Below are 23,885 nucleotides of genomic sequence, written 5' to 3' on the forward strand. Positions count from 1 at the left end.
TTGAAATGATACAATATAATGTACCAAAGTTTTGATCCTTTCGCTTCACCCAAATTTCTAAAAAAAATCGCAAAAAGTGTTTTTTTCACGCTCAAAAACGCACCCCCGTACCCATCACGCCTTAACAAATATATTTTTTCACTTTTTTCTCAAACATTTTTCAAATTACTGCAATGAATCAGTGAATCGATGAAAGAGTCGATTCAGTTTAGTGAGTGAATCGGACACGATTCGCTCTCCAAACTGAATCACCTCTAGTGAATACGTGAAATTCGACATCTCTTAGAGCGCAACTCTTCCACTTTACCGGCTTTGAGTTTTTTCTTGTGTGTGTGATCTGCGCATAGTAGTGGTTCCGTACTGAACGTTCAACTGAATATTAACACTGTTAGGCATTTCTAATCCCAAATTAGAAGAAAAATTAAATTCCATGATTCAAAATCAAAGGAAAAGGAACTAGGGGAAATAATAAGAAACTATGTATTTCGGTGGCGAATATAGCATAGTTAGTATGTCGATTGCCTTGTACGCTTGTAGCTCACCTAGGTTAGATTCCCGGCATCCGTATATAGAATTAGAGTGATTTCTAACTCGAAAAAAATCCGATGTAATCCACCTAGCAGCGCGATGAGACATTTTTATGAATATCACTGTTAGTTAGTTTGCAAAACTCATGCGAAGTACGTACCGAACTAGAAATGGGATGAGCACTGTTTCAAGTTCTTCACGAATTATTCTTCAAATAAAATGAGGAAATCAATCATTTTTTTAAACAAAAGATTTGAATAAATTATAAAATAAAAAAAAATATAAAACCAAAGTTGACTGTTTTCGATTAAGTTTGCATCAAATTAGTGTACTTTCGACTGTTATTGTGACAATTTATGATTTAAAGATCGGCGTTTCAGTCAATAAAAATCAAGAACACTCGTTTCTCTCTTTCTCCTGAGTTTGCATCAAAATTTCGAGAAGCATACCAACAGAATCCTACACACCAAAAATATTAAAATGTATTGCAGTTGACGTAACCAACATCGAATCGTATTTTTCTGCCTGATCATACAATTTTACATGTTTTACCTGTGAAACTATGAACCTCATCGGACCATCCCTGAGTCAATTTCTAGTCCTACCAGGAGTGTCTTCTCCATATTTGACCCAAATATCATTTGAATGGAGATATTTCTGTTTCTAGAAAAAACGGGAAAGCAGTATAGTGGGTCATTTAAACCCCGAATTCCCCTATTTTATTTATTCTTTCTGCTCCGTGAAGCAAATCATACATATTTTGCAGTTTTTCTAATGTGAAAAATTCTCAGAAATCGAACGGATCCTTTGTGACCTTTGCCCGAATTTGAGAAGTTGGGGTTATAAGGCTTTTTGTCATTCACATTAAATTTTATCATTTTTTGTGCATATATATCTATTATTCTGCATTTTCTGAGATATAGTCACGATTTCACATTTTTATCATAAAATCGCGCATATGAAATCCATTTAACAACGAAATTCTTATTTAATTTACTACTTTTAGTGTAAAATACGCTTAGGGTTCACATGAGAAAAGTTTCATTCCTGGAAAAATAGCGGAAGTTGAGGTATTAGGACATTTACTGAAAGAAATGTGATTTGAAGATTTAATGTCAAAAAAATTGATGTTCCTGAATTTTACCGCTAACGAATCTATTTTTGTTGAATTCCTTAGAATTTTCCACGTTCAACACGTTACATTTTATGAAAATTGATTGAAGAAAAATAGAGATATATGCACGAGAAAATGATACATTTTAATATGAATGACAAAAGGCCCCATAACCCCAAATTCTCGTATTTGGACAAAGGGTAAAAAGATTCCGTTCAATTTCTGATATTTTTCCACATAAGAAGAACAGCAAAATATGTATGATTTGCATCACGGATCAGAAAATATTAAAAATATGGGATTTTGGAGCCAAAATGACCGAGTACCCTATCCCTAGAATTGTCCAAATGATGTGTAATATGACATCTGAGCTTCCTTTGGCATTTGTCACAATATGAGAGGGGGAGGCCTTTGAGAATGCAAAAAAAATGTGTGTAAAATCCAAATACCTTCGGTTGTAGTGCATCGATATGAAATATTATAATGTTGAATTAAAGGTAATTAAATGCACTTTCGATCGTTAGAACATTTTGTTTTAGTATGACTACTGGTTCTGGCGTTATTTACGAATCTATTGAACTTTTTCTTGATTTTTCGTCATTTTTTGAAGAAAAATGAGCGTTTGGTCAATATTTTGGGCAAGATAATGCAATCCTAAAAAAAAAATACTTTTATGGGAAATTAAAGCCTACTAATAACCAATGAAAATAAGCACTTATTAGATTTAATCGGATGGAAATTGGGAAAGTTATTCAATTTTTGTAGAATGGAGATTTTTGAGTTTCTCTGGGTCAACTTATTAAACCGTCTCGATTCCAATTTTTTCTAAGCTTTGTTTCTTGCCCAAAATATTGACCAAACGTTCATTTTTTTTTTCAAAAAATGACGAAAAATCAAGAAAAAGTTCAATAGATTCGTAAATAACGCCAGAACCAGTAAAATCCAAAAAGTTTTAACGATCGAAAGTGCATCCACTTACCTTTAATTCAACATAATAATATTTCATGTCGATACACTAAAACCGGAGATATTTGGATTTTACTGAAGGCATTTTTAATTTTATAGGTGAAATTCATTTTTTTTACTCTAACTCGAAAACTGCTCTACTGTGAATTTTTTGGACTTCATTTTCGGATTCAGCACACGATTTTACATTGAAAATGACCACCAGCTTATTTAGTTCAGAAATGCTGTAAACTAGTGTAGCATATTGTAGTGAATCAGATTTCGATTTCCACTAACATTATTATTTTGCTAAATAATGGTTGGACTACGCCGAATAGTATGTTTGAAAAAAAAAATTAGTGCATAATATTAGCCATTTTTAACTAGAGTATTTTAGTTCTACATTTTACCACATAGAGGGTGTCAACGATAATTTTGCAAGGGTCTTCTACAAAGTTGTAAAACAAGCTATTTCCAGTAATTCTTGTGACATTTCCTTCTATTTCTTTAAACGTTCATGTTGGCGCCCTCTGTACGACAAAATATGAAACTAACATTTTGTAGTCAAAAGTTCACTTATATTATGTACTAAAATAGTTCAAAACATACTATTCAGTTAAACCCAACCATTTTTATGCGTACAAAACTAAGTTCATAGGAATCGACTACTGATTCACCACCACCACCACCTGTTAGTCTCCTTGCAAATCTGACTTGGACATCACTTCATTGAAAGTTTAATGACTTCTCTCAAGGAAGTTGGATTGATTTGCAGTCTTTGACAAAGTTGTAGACAATAAAATTATCTTTGCTATTCTCACTTTAAGTAATAAACTGATATACACCGTGCCACCTAGCGGTGAAAATACAAGTTAGTGAACTTTCTCCATGTAAATTGTCGAAAAATTCCATACAAAATTCGAACACATTGGCCCGGTAGCTAGACTCATTTTTTTTACTTCGTTTATTTGACACGGCTCATAGCGGTAGCTTAACGGAACCGTGGATCTTTTATATGTTCACAATACATGTAAAAATAAAAATCCAAACTAGAATTATTGTAGTATTATTGGATCCCGCGCGCGCAACTTTTTATTGCGAGCGGAGACCTTTTTTCGCGAGGTCTGTTGGCAAACAGCGTCAGGGGGGTCATTAAATTCTCTCTTGTTTTTCACGTCCCGGTCGAAGCTGGCTTGGTGTCCGGGATCAGATGTTCTCCCCGGCTTCTTGCATTTATTGTTGATCAGTGTAAATCCGTCGTCATTGTTACTATATTCGTTGCAAATGTTGCTTACAGTTGCTTTTGGGGCGCAGGATGCTTCTTTTGTGGTTGTCATTATGGTCTGTGCAACTGCTGCCACAAATTTGGCCACCGTTTGTGGTTCAGGCATTGGTATTGAAAACTCTGTATTGGGTTGGTTTGCCGTAGATGAGTTGGCAGTCGGTTGAGATGCGTCTTCCTCTGCATCTTCCGCGCAAGGTTGTCCATGATGAGTTGTCTGATTACAATACTTACACGTAGGAGTTTGCTCCTCATGGGTGCATAGCGTAGGTTGCATAATTGTAGTTCCGTGAGCTTTGAGTTTTATTGGTAAGTAGGAGGGTATAGGCCTTTCAACCCGCATCCTCACTACAAAAACGCCGTTAGGAGTACCCGGGAAGAAGTTTCTCCAAGTATCAGGTGTAACGGATCCTACTTCTCCGTATTGCGACATGCATTTTGCAATTGTCTCAGGAGGGGTACGAGGTGATAGGTCATATAACCTTACATCTATATAATCATTCTCAATATATACGGGAATCTTAATTCCAACGTTGTCACTTTCAACCACGTGTTTTAAGTTGTTCTTCAAAACGAAACGCTCGGCTTGTGCTAACGTGTTGAATGATATTAACACTTCACTGCGAAGATGATGATACTGAAGGTACAACACTTCCGTAAGTCTAAGTTGCATTTTTTCCTTCAGAAGGTATTCCACTTCCCTAAAACTCGGTCGTTTTAAACAAAATTTAAAGTCAACGACCGCAGCGTTGGGTCGGAGTAGAGCTTTTTCGTCAACTTTACTCATGATGACAAGAATAATCCGATGTTTCCTTTGTTCTCGAGACAATGCACACTAGATCGAGAGGCCTGTTGTTCACTTGGCTCGATTGTACGTCTGACTGCGGCAGAAGTAGAAAGTAGACTCAAGCTAGACTCATTTGATTTGATTCAAATTCGGAGCAGACTCCTGGTGGAACTAGCAATTGATTCAGTGGTGGGACGATTGAGTTTTCAAAAATTTGTTTTTATTCGGGGTAGAGCAGTGCTCAGTAACCAAATGGTTGCCGATTCGAGTCTCGGTATTGCCGGTTGCCATGTTTGTCTCCCTCTCATGGTGACGTAATTGTCATATTGCACATAGCATCCTGTTTTATTTTTATGGATACTTTTTGCTACATCAATGTAAATTTACAGGTTTCTTCCAAACTCTGTAGGAGTGTACCCTTAAATTCACTTCAAAGTGATCGAACTCGGTCAACATTGACATTTTTGTGTTGAAATGACTCACAATATTCAAATTTTCTCGGAGGAAGACCTTAAAAATTATAATCAGAATTTTCAGATAGGAAAAAGAGGATAATCATCTTTTTTTATTTTCGGAGGGGGATTTGGGAAAGAATTCCAACGGATTTTTGTGGCTAAAAGAATATTTCGATAAAATCGACCAAAATGGTAGTACAAGGTTAAATGGAACAGGAACTTTAAAGTTGCAACAGTCACGTCTGGCACAAAATTGTCAAAAATTGTCAAAAATTTGTTTTCAAGATGCAGAAAGCTGTATCTTGAATGAAATATGTCCAACGAATATTTATAAAATTACGGAACAAAAGATTTGCCACTAACGCTTCCGCCACCGCTCAAAAATTCAACGGCGCCCGTGTAAACATGGCCGACATATATGATTAGATATTTTGAGGACTTTTCCAAAAGTTGCTCAAAAGTCAACCCAACCATACACCACAGAACATCAAACATTTAACCAACTCCAACATTCTTCCCAATGCATTGTGGTCTGTCAGCTTTGAGCACAGCTCACGAAGCCGACAGCCACGGCAAAGCCAATTGAATTAACCAAACTCCCGCCCACTGCCAATAAATTCAAATTAAAAACAAAAGAGAGGAATGAAACCCTTTTCCAACCGGGCGGCGGCGGTAGACTTTACATTGAACAGAATACGCCCGGTGCCGTAGTTCCGAAATTTGAATAATCATTTACTATGCCAGTCGCTTCAGCGCTCATCAGCGCCAGTTCATTTCGGAGTATTTCAATTGAACGCACCTTTCTCCTCCTCCTCCTCCGACAAAGCCCCCACAATCGAAGGGGTCTAGATCGGCAAGCCTCTCGAAAGCAGGTCGTCTTCCTTCCCTTCGAGCTCGTTCATTTTCATATTCGCTCCGTCCGTGTTCCGAGTTGAACCGAACGCGGGAACGGTGCCGCATATTAATCCGATGATAAATGTACTGTTGTGGCATTGCACCCTCGAACAATTTATGGCTGCACTTAATCCGTTCGAATCTTCAAATGGGGGCCCACGTGTGGGCGGAGGCTGCGATGTTTGTTTTTTTTTTCAGTCTTCATAACAATCCAGCACAATGCAATGCCGGTGTGACACTTGAGGTTTGCCGTTAATTCAATTTAACCCAATCAAGAATTGAGTCACGATAAATGACAGAAAAGCGCAGCAGCTCGACGTGTCTCACCGAACAAATGTGGGGTTAAATAAATTTAAATTAACGATCGATACGACGACGGAGCAACCAAGCTATTCTGATCGCAAACCGCGAAGAAAGAAAGAAGCACCCAATTCTGCCTCGATTGTTTAAGATGACAAGTCTAATTTATCGCGGCTACCGGCAACCATCTTTCTGTACTGAACGTTTCGAAGGAAGCCGCCGCCATTTTCTACAATCGCGATCTGAAGTAGCGCTTTCAGCACACCACCTCTATATGGAATGTGTGCCCACCTTTGTTTTGGCTTTTAGCGTGTGAAAGTCCCATTCTTTTTCCCAGCCCTGTCCGAATCCATTCAAATCCCTCCGTTGAAGATTCATGTGCCATCAGGTTTGATTGCGGCAACGATTTGAAAATGGAGAAATGTTGGCAATGGCTCTTCCACGTACTGCAGTATAGGTTACATAAAAAGCGATGGTTTATTTATGCTGACCCGCCAACAACAACTGCAACATGCAGAAATATACTTGATGGTACCGCATGGTCATTTGTGCTCGGCTGGACTGCAGCGCAGTTGTATGCATAACTAATCAAGTATTATCCATTCCAATAAATTGCATGATATTGCAGTGGTGGTTAGAAGCAAAGTAAATTGTTGCATTTCAGATTTTGCAGAAAAATTTATGAGGATTCATAACATTAGAGTGATGTGACTAATGAATTATTCAAGACTATGTTATGTTGTATGTTGGTTAATGCATAATGTTTATCATCTGTACCTCTTGAAAAAGTTCAAGTAGACCGCTATAAATTGCAAACACTGCCTATTTTCTGGATGTTAAAGCTAAACAATTTTAGACAAGAATAAGTCCATATCAACTTTTGAATAGGGCTAATAAGATTTGTAAACAAACTTTTGTTTTGCTGATTTCTCTTAATTTATTATAATTTCAATACAGAAAACAATTGAAATTGATTCTATTAAGGGTAAAGATGTTGATTCATGTGTATCTGTCATGAAATTCAACTCGGCAGCAGAATAATGAGTGAAATAAGTTTTTTTTTACAAAAAACTCATTAGCCCTTTTGAAGAATTAATGTTGAAGTAATCTCAAATTTTATACGTTTCCCACTGACGGCTACCATACAGACCTTTCCTCCTACAGAAGAATCCAAATTGATCAAATTGGCATGGTGGCCACAAAACTAACATTTGATCGACCCCAAATAGAATAAACTCCAAAATGTGGTATTTAGCAACCACCCTCTCGACAGCACCAACCTCATGGTACAAGGAAAACCACCAGGTCAGAAAATATCAAAAATCCCACCCAACTACCCATTGTCATGTTAAATTCATATAAAAGTCAAGTTTTTTATGTTAGTGCAACCCTGCAGCCAGGAAAACAAGTCCTCGCAAAAGGCTAACGCAAACAATATGGAAAATATGGGAAAACCGAAGGGAAAAACTCAAGTGCACAGCACATCCAGCTGTGTACGTTCTCCGACAGTTGTTTACCACACCACCGACCGACACAAACCGACTCCCTGCACCGGCATCAACCGGCCCTCCCACCGGACCAGCCCGTCACGGCAGGACATTGATTGAGTGATACGGTCTACGGGTAGACACACGAACCCCGCACAGTTTCGAAAAGCTAATCGAGAAAAATGTAGTGTCTCTGTCGGATCGGATCGGCCTGCAATGGGAAACTTTCGTTTCAACATATTTTCGTAGCATAGTTCAACCTTGGCGAAAGTTCCCCCGAAACGACGCGAAGGGGGGTGACTCCGGTATCCCACAGCGAATGAGCAATGGGAACAAATTGGTCGTATTATGTCGATTTTGGTTTGTGCCCTAATAAATCTAATAAATTTCGGTTACCCTAAAACACCAATCAAAATATTTGCGTTCCGCTGAATGCAATTATTGATAATTCAATTTCGCCCGAAAAAACACATTGCGGGGGAAAATCGGGTAAAGTGATTTTTACAACCGATTGGTGGAAATTGAAAATCCCATTCTCTGTCACAGTTTAGCATACGGGAGTAAGGAAAGGAGACACTTACTTGCGTCTGCGTCAGCCCAAGGCTGGCCGCCAGTTCCGCCCGCTCCGGTAGCGCTAGGTACTGCGTTCGTTGAAATCTTCGGTTGAGCTGCTGCAGCTGTAGGGAACTGTAGATGGTGCGGGGTTTGCGCATTTTTTTACCCTTGCCATTCACCCGCAGGCCGGTGTCCTCGATTTTGTCCGAGAGGAAATCTAAAATTAAAAAAAAATACAAATATTGTAACTACTGAATACCTAGTAGAGGCTAGACAGATTCCATTTCCAAGTGAATGGCGCTCTAATTGTTCGCTTTTCACGGATGTGCACTGCAACAATGTTTTCGCGCCTTGTATGCTTTATCGATCAAACAAGGACAGTGTTGGCCTAGTTTTTATGCGGAGGAAGAAATGATTCGTAGTTTCCGTTGTATGAATGATTGAGAGAACTCCTGAAATCTGCTGTTCAAATATGATCCACAGATAGAATTTAAAATTCGGTTACAAGCGGGATAGAGGCTTTAATATTCACTATAGATTTTGTTTTATCTATTTCAACGCGGCAATAGCAACAGTGTTGGAATAGGTAGAACAAAATCCATAGTGAATATGGCTTGAGTTAGGCCAAAAAGGACCAAGCGCCATTTTGAGATACATGCTACAAAACGCTATTGCATCCAATATAGTACTGGAAACATCATTTTTCATTTTTAGTAAATAGTATATATAACTTTATAGCGAAAGAAGCTAGAAGTTCAGTACATAAAGACAAACTATTCTCCTTCAAAATATCTGAAAGTATTTCTAAAGTCATATTAATGATAAATCAAAACTGCAACAGCTATATAAATAAAAGCATTTTTTAAGAAGCACCCTAATTTTTCCGATACATTTCTTGCAAAACGAAAAAAAAAGACAGAGTTCCAATGTCTTCGGCAAAGTTTTTTAAAATTCGATTTCCTTTAATTTTCTGGAAGACCGCGAAACTCTATCTTGAACCAATAAAAAAATAACTGATTTTAATAAATTTAGAACCAACCAAGCCACTATTTAAAATGATATAAAAGTCTGGTAAAATGCAAAATTTTATCATGAAAACGAATCTATGTCTTTTATATTGTCCACCGTGAAAATATTTCAAACATACTACCAAGGGTCAATTCTTGTAAAACCAAATTTTTAATATAACTTTTGCAGATTTACATGTTATTCAGAGTATTTGAAGATGAGTATTTTCTTCTAATTCCACCAAAACTCTAGCTTTCATTATTCAAAAGATATAAGTGCTTGTAATATCAAAAATTGATTTTTTAAAACCATTCTTTTCTAAATTTTACCTCGAATCATGACCTTACTTGTAGTTGAAATATAATTATCCCTTGTTGGCCCTAATGAGTGTTATCGGTATTCCAAAGAACCCCATTTTTGGCGAAGAAGCGCTCATAACTTTTTAATGATAATGATAATAGTTAGATATTTGTGGTGCCATGAAACAAATTAATCGCCTTAAAACAATCTTAAAGTTGTCTGAAGTAGTCTTCAGCTTTAAATCAATACCCCAAAAATTATTTTTTAAAAACAGGTTTTCTAACACTCTAGTCTACGATTTTAAATTTGTTGCAAAATGAAAAGCATGGTATGTAGAGCTTACATGTCTTCAGCAAACTTTTCTCATACTACAACTTCACTGAAGGTCGTACGGCTCTATATAGAATGATTGAAAAGTTAATTTTTTGATCTTGGTAGAATTAGAACCTAAAAACTACGAAAACTTGTCCAAAGACATAATAAGGCTAAGTGATTTAGTTTTAGTAATATCTCAAAATTCCTATTAAATTTGCATTCTGCACCACTGACATGGCCTTTGCTACTTTACTTTCCTTCCTGAAGATACGCTTCACGACAGCCCAGCGTCGTTCAACAACACGAAGCTGTGGACAATTTGGCGGATATCTCTAACCCGAAAAAGAGGCGAATGACCCTAAGGTCCTTGTATAACGGAAGCGTCCTTTTTTGCAAACACACAGTACGGTAAACATCAGCATTTATGGATCTTTGGAGTAGAAAATTGATTACTTTAAGCCACACGAACAAATTGCCTACCACACAAGAACTTTTTTCCAATTTTTTTCACCTGGATCGACTTCTCGCATCCAACAAAATACACGAAGACGGTAGTGGCAAAATTCGGTTATATAACTTCCGGGTCTTGGTTTTTGCTCAGCATCGATTTATTTCGATTGATGAGTTTGACTATGACTACCTTTCAGCCCAAAGAAGTCCAAGCCGGTCTTGGTTTTCTTCCTCTTTCCGATAGATCATCAAACGAATAGTGTTCCACGAATTTGTTTTTAATCAATTTCAAAGTTGCGGGGTGGATATCGACACCCTTCTTCTGTAGAATTTGTCGAATTTTGAAAACAATCAAAATAAAACAACCAAGCAGTTAGTGATTTATTTATTGAAAGATAAACACTTCGAATGCAGGTAAGCACAGATCACTAGTTTTACATGTGTGCGAATAAGAGTGTTATAAGTGGTTTCAACTTATTTTTGATACACTCCCTATTAAGCCAATGTGAAAAGTGAGAAAACTTCCTAGAAAAGTAAGCCCCTGAATCTGTTAGTTATTGAAAGTAGCAAACCTTTTGGTTGACAAAAATTAGTATTTTTGATTTGGGTTTCGTTCATTTTCTCAAAATATCAAATTAAGAACGTAACAAACTAGTTTTAAGACGATCCATAGTGCATCCTTCAGCATCAAATTCCTATCTCTTTTCATTTCATTGCAATTTCATTATTGGTGTTCACTGTATTCCACCTGTAAGTACGTATTTAATACGCTATAACCCTGAAAATATGCTACCAGAGTGGTATTGCCATGACTTTGTTGAAAAGCTGTGAATATTTGTAACATGCTCCGGTGGGGGTCAATTTAATTTATAATTAATTTCCCACTCAAACAGTACAATAACAACACAATAGGTACCTAACACATTAAAACGCCAAATAGTCTTCAACCTAAGTACTCAGCTTTAGCGCCATCCTATATAAATGGAATGCCAAGTTTTGCTCAGCTGCTAGCGGCCAGTCGTAGGTTCGAGCAGGAGATATAAGAAAACTGTTAGGACCTCGAGCATCGTTATTCATTTGATAAGGTTCAGCGTGATGTTCCGAAGGAAAATAAAAATTGCTCTAAGCGTAATAAATACATTACAAATTTTCAATCGAATTGAGTTCTAAGTCAATATGACTGGTGATACACAAGTCAATATGCTGACCACGCAGCTCAGCTATCAATTCGAGAGGCAGAGAACTGATGGATTACCTAAATAGTATAAATCTGTATAAACTTAATGCCCAACATTTGAACGATATGGCAAAGAAGAGGTGTTGGATGTAACTCTCTGCTCTGACGGTATTACGCATGAACTGTATAACTGGTTTGTACCCAACGAGCTCGAATCTTCGTTATCTGATCATAAATACATCGTATTTGATCATTTAAGAGTCTCACTAGATACCATCATATATCGTAATCCCAAATCTACGAACTGGGACCTCTACGAAGAGGGCTTGACGACTGGATATTTTCCAACGAGCTTGGAATCGCAGACTCAGGATGGGTCGAAGGCATTTAAGTTGGCTCGCAATTTATACAGAAATTCCGTTCAATCATCTGAGCAAAGTGGTTGGACAAAACCATTGCATACGCGTTAGAAATCTCAACGAGACTAGTAGATTAAATAAGTTACTGGGAGACGGGCATAGTGTAGTTGGTAAATCGATTGCCTTGTACGCAGCTCACCTTAATTCGATTCGAAACCCCGCACATAGGTTAGATATTTCTCTAACCCGAAAAGAGGCGAATGACCCTAAGGGTTCCATAATCAAAAAAGTTACTTTCGAATTTTATACCAGTTGGAGTAGAATTGCTAATGAAGAATGCTCATTTGACGAGTATGCAGTACTCAACGGTCTTTTTGAGACACACTTTCCAGGCTATACAGAGCCATCACCGACGACTGCCCCTGAATTCGTTTCAGGTAGTTCTGATTCTTGGACATTTGCTCCTAGAATCGTGGCAACCGAATCCATCAAAGATGGAAAAGATTCCAGTTCTACTTCAAACAGGACATGAAAATTTTAAGCATATCTTGAAAAAAGTTAATGCTTATAGTCTTGCAACAGAATACATTCCATTAGCTTGGCAGGAAATAGTTGTAAAATTTATTCCTAATGGTGGCTGCGTCAGTTATGAGAAGGCAAAGAACTTTAGACTGATCAGTCTGACCTCCTTCTTTCTCAAATCAGCGGAACGTTTAATTGAGCACTATATTAGAGATGTTAGCTTGAACGAGCTCCCGCTGCATGCAATGCACCATGTATAACAGCGAAAGAAGTCTACTCTCACCCTATTACACAATGAGGTCCACAACATTAAAAAATTTATTTTACGGGAGCAATCAAACTTAAGAGTTTTTTTCTGATATTCAAAGTGCTTTTGTCAACGTGTCTTTTAAATAAAATTTGGAAGCAGCACGAGATCATGGAGTACCTTCATATATCACAAACTGGATACTCGCAATGCTTAGTAACCGATATCTGAGCTCATCGTTAATACAAGTGAAGATAAAGAAACTGAGTGTCTGTGAATGTCATCAAGGTGGTGTGCTGTCACCAATTCTATGGAACCTTATCGCCGATAGCTTGTTGAAAAAACTTAATGAGCTTGGGTTTCCGACATGTGGCTTTACCGTTGAAAATCATATAATAATCACCGGTGATTTTTAATAACACACTGTGGCACTTCATATAAATGCAGTGTACATCATAACTCAAAACTTACTGGACCTATTAATCTAACATTTTGCATAGTTTAGTTCACATTTTTCATCAAAGTGCAACATAAAATTCTTAAATTGAAAAAAAAATTAAAAAAAGCCTCCGTAATTACCTGGAGAATTATCATCATGAGCATAGTGACCGTACAACTTGTGTTGCTACTCTGTGATTGATCACAACAAGCGAAATTGCACAGATAATCAAAGAATGGGGCCTAGGAGGAGCTATCAATTCTCAATGTGCACGTTTCGAGAGTTCTATAAGTACATCGGAATGCCAATAACCGCCTCAGCACACATAAAAGAATCAGCAGTGCGGACAAACTAAAAGACAATCTAGAAAATATATTATAATGCGGTTTCAGGTATAAGTAATCAATTATTTCAAGTTATTCCATTGATTGCTGATTGTAGAGATTTTAATTTCATCTGCGTATAAAATTTGGCTCGTGACAATTCAATGTTTGATGTGAAACTAGTCATTACCAGTTCGCATGAGTTTTCTTTGCAAGCGCAATTTTTGCGAAGCTCTTCTTTTAGCATTTGATGAGGTTCTTTCATGTGTGTGGTATTTATGTGGAATCATCATAAATATTCTAGAAGTTAAACATTCCTAACTCTCGTTGTACTGAACGGAATGTTTTGATTCCTACACAATTTGGCCGAAATAAAATTTCAATGATGTGGTAATAAATCTCACTCTAGCCAGACTTAAAATTTGCTGTGATTTTTTTTTAATAACGACATTCTGTCGACATTCACGTATGTATTTGGTTTGAATATAAATCTTTATCTATAAAAGAACGAACACCGATTTAGTAGCTAACAATTCTAGAGTTGGTGAACTGCTTCGAATGAAGCTATTTGTAATTCTTTGGTAATTGGAAAAGACAGAAGTCAGCAAACTTCATTGTTTACAGAAAAGTAAGGAGCCTTGGTATCCATAAATAATAACAGGTGAACCGCATTAAGGTCGAAATTAATTTACAGCAAAGCGATAATGCCGAGAGAAAATGTAAGCAACCCGCTCGGTTTTACTGCCATTCTCGCTTTAATTTACTGTTGATACTAGAATTTATTACATTAACCATTTGTTGAACTATGCTATATTTTAACAGAACTTCTGCTCGGACGGGACATCACGTTTGACCAGTCGTTCGATTGAAACACAGAGTGTGTTTTAGTTTTAGAGATTTAGCGTCAAACCGGCGCTAATCTATTCCGACAAAAAGTTAGTGTCGGTTTCCGAAAGAGACGAAGTCGAAACGCACCCATGACTAACATTTGTTGAAGTCGACGTAAGCCAGTGCGCTTAGCAGTTATTCATTTCGTGATAAAAGAAGGTGCTGCATAGGAAAAATATCTTCTGCTGAAATGAGACATGCCATTCCGAGGCAATAAAAAAATGAATATGCCGAGGGTGGGCATAGCGTAGTTGGTAAATCGATTGTCTTGCAGGCAGCTCACCCCGGTTTGATTCCCAATCCCGCATATAGGGTTAGAGAATTTTCCAAAAGAGATTTCCATAACCCAAAAAAATGCAAATGACCCTAAAGTTAAAACCTCTGTACTAAAAAAATTGATATGCCTTTTTGGTCAGAATAAATCAAAAATTTGAGAATAAAATCATCGGTTTGAGCATTAAATTTCACTCTGACACGTTTCTCAAATATTTTGAGAAAAAATTTCGAGCACCGATACTTTACCGGTACTTTACAATACCGTAGTACCGGTTTTCGCCAAGAAGGGTCGGTACTAGTAACCCTACAACGCACCCTTATTCATCCTACCATTTGACCTAAAGCATCTAATAGAGATAGCAGACACTGCTCTATTCAAATAAGTGGGATGAATACAGGATGATGCATTAGGGCACTACACTGCATTAGGGCAACATGCATTAGGGCACTACATTGATACTTTATTCCGAGAAAGGTTATAGACAATGTAGCTTCATTTAAAAATTATTCTAGTATTATGATTATATTAGATTCATTTCAATGCCATGAGAAACTACTCCGGAATAGAGGTGTGCGCCGATGCATTTTTAATCGGCGGCGGCGTAAGCAAGATATTTGGCCGGCGGCGTTGGCGGCGTCACGCCGTTGGACCCTAACGGCGGCGGCGCGCCGGCGTGTGTCGGCGTGGCGAATATTGACGCCAATGTACCTAAAAAAAATCCTGCAGTACAATTCCTTTCCCAAATTGTCGGTTTCTCTTGTAACAGACTTCGCAGCACATACAAACAGACGTTACAACTTGAAGAAAATTCTAAAAAAAATCATCGCCCACGCTGTACTACCGACATCTGTTGAACACATTGCACAAAATGTAATTCTTGCAACCAGATCTATTTTTTTATTTTTCTGACAGGAATTGTGTCAGATGGAAGTGAACTTCCCCATGGGGTCTGCCCACCCAGCTCGATATGTTAGGTATCAGCCGGTGGGTCCACCTACCTTTCGAGGAGTTATCCCACTCACACTGCCATCTGACGACCGAGGTCACCCTGGTGCGCTCGCGGGCTCCTCTATTTCCACGTAGTTCGAAGCACTCCCCATCTTCCCGGATGACCAGCCCGACTGGCATCATGCTCGCTATCATGCAGGATGCATCTTATGATACCGTGCGATAAGCAGATATCACTCTGAGGCACATCACGCGGTAGGTGCTCTCCAGTTTCTATAGGTAACTGGTTACCCTCAGTGCTCTTGATCATGACGGGCCGCCGTACCTGCGGATAGATACGGCAACGCCTGCCAGTAACCTACGTCTACTGGCGCACACCTTTGAGCTGTTGGATATCATCCTCGATAGTGCCGCAACAGTAGTCGACGCTTTCTTGCATGTATAGTCGACGTGGCTGCCGAAGGTTAGCTTATCGTCTATAATGACTCGGAGAGAATTCAGACTCCGCTGTGAGGTGATCACGACTTCTCCAAAATGGATGTTGTGCCGACTTGCGGTTGTTGATGATAACTACCTCCGTCTTATGCTGAGCGAGCTCCAGGGTTCTTGCGCTCATCCATTCCTCCACCGTATTGATCGCGTGTTCTGCAGTTAGTTCTACCTCAGGGATTGACTCCCCGTAGACCTCCAAGGTTACGTCTTTGGCAAAGCCGACGATCTTGACCCCAGGAGGGAATTTCAGTCTCAGAACAGTATAACAGTACGCGGTTCTGGAAGTAGCTTTCCAGGATCCGGTACAGACCCACCGGTAGGTTAAGCCGGTGTAGCGAGAGCGCGATGGTATCCCTTCTTGCGCTGTTGAATGCGTTTTTCACGTCAAGTGTCACTAACGCACAGTATCGAATGCCTCCCCTTTTTCGTTGGATCGCTATCTCGGCAGTCTTTATCACTGAGTTGATAGAGTCCACCGTGGACTTACCCTCCCGAAAGCCAAACTGGTTGCTTGACAGGCCGTCCGTACCTTCTGAGTACGGGGTTAGCCTGTTGAGGATGATCCTCTCAAGCAATTTGCCAGTCTTGTCGACCAGACAGATTGGTCTGTACGCCGATGGGTCGCCTGGCGGCTTCCCGGGCTTCGGCAACAGCACCAATTTCTGCCTTTTCCATGTATCGCGGAAGCGGTATTCGTCAAGGCATCTCAGCATAGCTAGCCTGAACATGTTCAGGTTCGCTATGATCGCTGCCTTGAGAGCGCTGTTTGGAACTCCATCCGGCCCTGGAACTTTGTTCATTGCTAGGGAATGAGCCACTGCGAGTAGTTCTTCATTCGTCACCGGAGCCACCATTTCGGCCGCGCTCGCACTGTTTCCTGGTGTAGGTGGCCAGGGGCTTGTGGCTTGTGACGGGAAGAGTGCTTTGACAATCGTCACCAACCGGTTCGGAGATCGTTCTGGGGGTGAAGAGCCCCCTTTGGTCTTGGCCATCACGATTCTGTAGGCGTCACCCCACGGATTCGCATTGGCACTCTCACACAGGTTGAAGAAACACGCTCTCTTGCTGCTTTTAATGGCCTTGTTAAGGGCCTCTTACCCTCTGCATCGCCACATCAGTACACCAGCATCGCGAAAAGTCAAGATCACTGCCCAACTATTCTTCGAGAAAAAAAAATCAAAATAGGCCACTAGTCAATCAATGATAAAGAAACCTCGTATTGAAAATATTTTTTGTGTTTTCACAAAACTAGTTCACGCAAAAAAGATGGCATTATACTCAAATGTTTAGTCGGTGGTGTTGTCTGAGTATGTTTAATATGTTTATGATAACTTGATGATACATTAATTTGTATTAACTTTATTGACTAAAAAAGTCAAGAATTAAACGATGTGCAACGATTTTCGTAAATTCTCTTCGTGTTATCGTAATATTTCAGTCTTGAGCTTACCGTCGGATTTTTTACACAGAGTCACGTGTCTTATAGTCTTCTTAATTATTTCACGGACATGAATTGTGGCAATGTAATGTATTTTTGTTCCTCAGTGCAGTTTCAATTGATTTCAAACATTACACTGAATCTTAGCAAAAGAATAACAGGGTTACAGATCCTAGTAGTTTCCTTGTATCTAATGCTCGCGCCTATGAGACTGATTGCTAGCAATTGTGCACAATAGCTCACATAGAAATTTCAAAACCAAAGAGCAGAGCGAATAATCCATGAATAATAGTCTGAGTTCCTTATAATTGTTTGCGAAGCAAGAATGGATCCATGAATTATATTCCGAATGTCGTGTAATGATTTTCGAGAAAATATCAAGAATTTGTTAATTTTGTGATCTAATTCACAACCACTAATACCAAATAAAGATCAATATGTGATAAATCATGAATCAGTTAATGTCGTATATTTGGACCATAGACAATGTTCCTAGATTTGTAGATAAAATTATGAGTCAATGATTTTCGAGTTCGCGAATTGTCGGCGTGAGAAAAATGCGTCGGCGGCGCGCCGCCGGTTTACCGTTCGGCATCGGCGTTTGTTAAAATTTACCGGCGGCGGCGGCGTGGCGCGGCGGCGCACAGGTCTACTCCGGAATAATTAGGGAGAAAACCGTTCATTTATTGGTTTATTCTGTTTTTTCTTCTGGTTGCCAAATGGAGTGAACATTGGGTGACCATACGTCCTGGTTTCCCAGGACATGTACTGGTTTTTCACTGACTGTCCTGGTGTCCTGGGAAGTCTAGGAAAACGCTTGATTGGTCCTAGTTTTTGTCCTGTAAGCCTAAAATATTTTTCTTTACTGAGTCTTCGCTTTATTTTCTTTGGTTCAGATCGCTGTTATGACCGATCGCAACCATAATTACAACATAAATTCACCCTCAAGCAAAATACGACAAACAAAATTTTAATTACTCGAATCCCTCAATTGTACCATCCGATGTCTTTTTTAATCTCTCAACTTTCTTCTCTTATGTGGAAAATGAAAAGAAAAAGCATGAGGCGTTCGTACATAACATGAGAATGACCTGTACTACCGTGATAAGCATAACAGTCCCATATGTATAGAAAATCGATAGTAAATGGGACTCTTATGCGTATCACGGCAGTGTGATCCGTTTTCAAGGAAATTTGGCAGCCGAACAAATCGAAATGGTTCCAGTTGTGGACCAATCTCTGGCCGATAAAACAATGATAACTAGAGTTTCTTCCCGACTTAAATTGCCTTTCAATCCAGGATCCAAAGAATTCCTTTTGGCGCCTCTGAGAATACAAATAGAAGACGTTTGGGTGACTTTGCTTTTACTTGGGTTCTCTTTCCAGTGGCGTTTTTTCGTCTTACTGGAAATCCGCAAACATTTTTCCAATCCATGAAAAGGGAAATGACGAAACATCAATAACTGTAGTGGGATAATTTCATTGAGTGCTTTCTCTAGCTGGTGATTATGGAACCACTTCAGGGTCAATGTTAGCAGTACCTAGTCCAGTAATCCACGATTGACATGGCTTCACTGGACGCTGAAGAGCGACTATCCTGTCGAGTCTAGCATCCTACATAACAGGGAGTATGGAAGGTCGCGCTCAAACTGATATTATTTACACCAACCAATCCGCTATTTTTCATAGAACAATTGATAAACTGGAGGAATTTCTAATCAATGGTAGTTTTTGCAGCTGTTTCGATCATAGTTCTCAGATCGAGAGATAATGATTGGCATTGGAGATTGCCAACTACTTAACTTAAAATTAAGAATGGTGTAGGGAAGTTACTTTGGACCGTTGATGTTTCTACTTTACTTCAATGACCCCTCGCCGGTGCTGCACAGATGATTTCAGAACATTTCGTATCATCCGCTAAATTGATGATAGCCGATGTATTCAACAACATCATGTTACCTTTGCTGATGGTAATGTAACAAGAACTGCGTGTGTGTAAATCCGAAAAAAGGTGATCGAATTCTCATGCAAGACTTTTTGGCCTGTAAGACCCCAGAACTGTTTTACTGCCGAATGGAACGTTTTAGCTGCCGAACACGTAGGGAGAAGTCACAATCGATTAAGAGGTGATAGAGGGTGGTAGTCCCTTTTGGACTGTCCTGGTTTTTCACTCGCTTGATATAGTCACCCTAAGTGAACAGGAATAAGGTTTTATATTTCCCGTTTGCTCCAGAAAAATTGGAAGTATGATTCGAGCAGCAAAATTTGCAAAAAGTGGATTGATCCAGGGCACAATTCAAACTACTACCTAAATTGGAAAAGCCAAACTGTTACACAACATTCGCAATGTTTAACTTGGCTTCCATTTTGTTGTCAAATAAACAATGTTCTGTGAACTTAACATACCATGGTAATTTATATAAACGTTCTGGAATTAGCATGATAAAAATTATAAAAAAAATTAAAACTTTGTTATCAATATTCGCTTTTGTAAAATGTATAATTTGCGCTCAAAACCTTGGGTTGAGCACTGTATTTTTTCCTCCAAACTCCAACGAAACATTTCCTTTTGATGCATCGGCATCGATACCTTCATAAATTCGAGCATCTTCCAGCTATGCAATACAGCAACCCCTCCCGCATCCAGCCGACAACACATTGTTATACACGTTGTAGCATTTGAAGGTCTTACCGAGCATGTTAAGCTTGTCGTAGGTACAGAAACACGATCGCCGCTAAATACAACCGCTTCCCAAGGGTAATTATATGCATAATATCGATGCTGACGACAGCGACGTCATGTAGTATAGTAGATACGTAAACGCATTTTGTTGCTTGGCAACGCCGAACATGTCAGCCAGTGGCATGTCCGTAGGTACAGTCAAACAGCATTGTGTTACCGGTCACACACACACTCACACCCACAAACACACTCATGTGTAGTTGGATAAGACATTAGCAGCAAACGATTTGCTCGATGAAAGTTCCGTGATAAAAATCTTACACACAGTAGCCAACAAGAACCATGCCAGTGGCCGTCGAAACGAGAGTGAGGGAGCAGCAGCAGAAAAAAATCACCGACTCCGGCCGATTGTCTTAATGAATATAATGCATAAACGCAGCGTATTTAATCAAAAATGTTAATTTATGTGCAACATACAGCCGTTTTTTGCTCTTGCTATTGCTGCTGCTGCTGCGTCGTAGCTCTTAGGTTTAGCGCTTCCAGCATGCGTGCGCTGCTACCGGTTCGCACACCAGACAACTGGCTGAATAACGCATAATCTTGCGGGGGGTGTCACCACACGTCCACCTACGTTACGTTGTCTCCGTCGTCAGCCTGATCGGAAAATGTGATGTTTTGGGGTTCGAATCGTACCAAACCATCGATGTGAGATGCGCTAGAACTGTGATCGGAGAAACGAACAACCTGCCGGTCAGCAAGCCAGCCAGCCATGTCCGGCCAAGCTGATTACAGGGATCGAAGAACCTACCGGCTAACTACCTTTGTATCGTATCGTAGCAAAAGCTTTCCGCAAATGTTTGCACCATCTGCGTTGCTGTCAGCCGGAGCGCACTTTTTATGTTGATGAGATTTGGCATGTAGTACGAGCCGGGTGAGTGCGAGAACTTGCGGAATAAATTAGTTTTTTTTTGCTGGCATCACGATGTGAACTTGCTGATTGATAGTGTGTAGGTTGTGATGTTCCGTACCAGATGAGACGCTCTGTCGTACAACGATGATATGGTTTGAGTGTCTGGGGAACTTTTTTAGTCCGTTGTTTTTTTTGTTTCATTGAGATGCAATCTCTTGAATATCACTTGTTTGTGACAAATTTAGTTCATCGGCATCAGAATGGCTGCTAGAGTTGCCCCATTTAACCTGCCAGCACTCGCACCATTATACTGGGTGCAATACTTTCAGAAAATCTAGTAAAATCTTCTTTAAGTGTCGGCTGATGGCCATTTAGGGAGCCATTAACACGACTGCCGAAGGGTAACAATTGTGTATTGTTTTGTTTGTCGCTTATTCTGTGTATCGTTCCCATATTCATAGTTGAGCAGGAGCTAGCTTGACGTCACATAACGTTTTCTTTTTAAATCCACGTGGAGAAGGTATTGCGTTTGTTACGATAACACACTAACCCTTTTTTGTGTAATTCTGTATACCAAAACGAAATAACGAGTATGTTTCAAGTAACGATATCACAGATAAACTACAATTATTTGCATAATAATGTTCACAATATTAGTCTTGTCCATCATTTTGATCAAATCACTTTAACTTGCAAAACAAATTAAATTAACTGGTGGAAAACATGAGTTGAACATATGGCGAAGACGCGGCAATATGGCAGGTGAGAATCGTCGATCTGAAGTGGGAAACAAACTCTTTGTGAAAACACTTCATGCAGAGGGTAATTCCTCTGACCTGCATGCGAAATATTCATTGCTTCAGGAGCTAAGAAGCTGTTTACGCGTTTTTTTTTTTGTAGGACCGGTCTACCATCAGGAAATTTTTTGCAGGGACACTTAATATCTACTACCAGAACATGAGAAAATTACACCCAAAAATTGACAAGTTGATGCCAAATACGATGCTATTGTTCTGACCGAAACGTAGCTGAATGATCAAATCAAATCACTTCAGTTATTCGGTTCAAGCTACACGGTTTACCGTAACGATCGCAATCCAGACCGTGCAGAGAAAAAATGTGGTGGCGTCAAGCTTATCGCAGTCTACAATATTCAAGTTTAATCTCAGGTCGATTATGCACGGATCTTAAAGCTGCATTCGATCGTGTAGATCACGCTATCATATCTCGTAAATTGTTCTCTCTCTCTCTCTCTCCCTCTCTCTCTGTAAAATCAGGAAATAACGCGTCAACAGCTTTTTCAACCTGTCAAGAGCGCCTCAAGGCAAGTATCTTAGACCGTTGCTTTTTTCGTTGTTCTTCAATGACGTTTGTTATGTTATACGATACCTCAAGGATGTGAACTTATATACGCTAATGATCTCAAAATGTTTCTCATAGTGCGGCCAATAGAAAATTGCATGGAACTACAGCGGCACTAAGAAGATTTTTGTAATTAGTGTAAACGCAATTTGTTGACTCTCAGTGTGTCTAAGAATCGTTTACATGCGAAAAAAAATCCAATACTCTGAAGCTACACCACCTCCGGGGAATCGCTAAGGAGTACTCCTGGACTAGTTAAGTTGTCAGCTAGAATTTTGCCGAAGAACGCTGGGTTAAAGAGTTGCAAGAGCCGTCTTCTTGCTACCGTATAATCGTCGACATTGAGGTACAAGGCTTGTCTGGGTTGCGGTGGTAGAGACACAGTGGAATCGAGTGAAGCTGAGCAGTACATTTAGGCTCATTGCTCTGCAAGTTCAAAGTGCGTACAGAGTCATCCAATGAGATATTTAGACTTCGCTACCGCTGGAATGGTTTACAATCGGCATCGTCGTAATCAAGGATAGCGAATGCTATAGGAATATGCGGAAAACACTGCGAGCTGACTCGATGGCGCAGTTTCCGTCTGGCCACGGTTATTTCAGACAGAACCATAATCGATTCGGACATGCGGCGTTAATCTTCTTTTCAAAGTGTATGTAAATGTCGAGAAAACACCAGAGCAAGTGTGCCTCGTCTGACACAGATTTACGACAGCGCGAAAAGAGCCTACACTTATCGTTACTGGGATATGTCGAAACGATCATCGTAATAATGTCGGAACTCCAACGAAAGTGGCAGTATGCTACCAACACCAACGAACAGGAGAAAATATGCTGCTTAGCAGACCCGTATCATGCGGTTGACCGGGTTGGTCCCCGCCAAAGCTGCCAACCACAGAATGTCGCTGAAATCATGATCTGCTTTATAAAATAAGTGAGGATAAATCATAAAATAAGTCAGAAGAAGTGTGCCATTTCCAGTTACACACTTAATTATTGTTTGGGAGCTGACTTGAAAAAAGCCAATGTGAAGGAATACCAAAGGAGCGCACTAAGACTCACCCAAATTCGCTGGAAGACCACGTTACGACCCTGACAGTCTTTTTTGGATTTATCCACTATAAATGGTTTTGTCTCAAATATGAAGTGGGTAAAACAATAAATATCGAACATGTTTGGGTTGTACCAAAATTTTTAATGCAAACGATTTAAATTAAAAAAATAGCGAAAGTTATTGCAAACTTTTTTGCTCGCTCTCAAATTTTTAAAGAAAGTCAAGCGGGACAGATATGTGGTCATTGGCAGTAAAGCAGAGCACACTTAAAGCTGTAGCAAAGATCGTGGAGTAAGCTAGAACAGTTATCATCGAGAAGACAACCCCAGTCCGTACCGTGTGATTTG

General features: G+C 39.4%; 1 protein-coding gene across 6 annotated transcripts in view; it reads right to left on the reverse strand.

Annotated features, from left to right (window-relative positions):
* Nucleotides 1-23,885, reverse strand: part of LOC131688737 (homeotic protein distal-less) — a 188,074-nt gene that overhangs the window by 109,292 nt on the left and 54,897 nt on the right. For all 6 annotated transcript variants that reach the window (XM_058973216.1, XM_058973220.1, XM_058973217.1 and 3 more), the window contains one exon: nt 8,374-8,564. In XM_058973216.1, the coding sequence (XP_058829199.1) occupies nt 8,374-8,564 (191 nt within the window). The remainder of the gene's footprint in view (nt 1-8,373; nt 8,565-23,885) is intronic.

This window comes from Topomyia yanbarensis, chromosome 3, assembly GCF_030247195.1.
Source record: "Topomyia yanbarensis strain Yona2022 chromosome 3, ASM3024719v1, whole genome shotgun sequence".
NCBI lineage: Eukaryota > Metazoa > Arthropoda > Insecta > Diptera > Culicidae > Topomyia > Topomyia yanbarensis.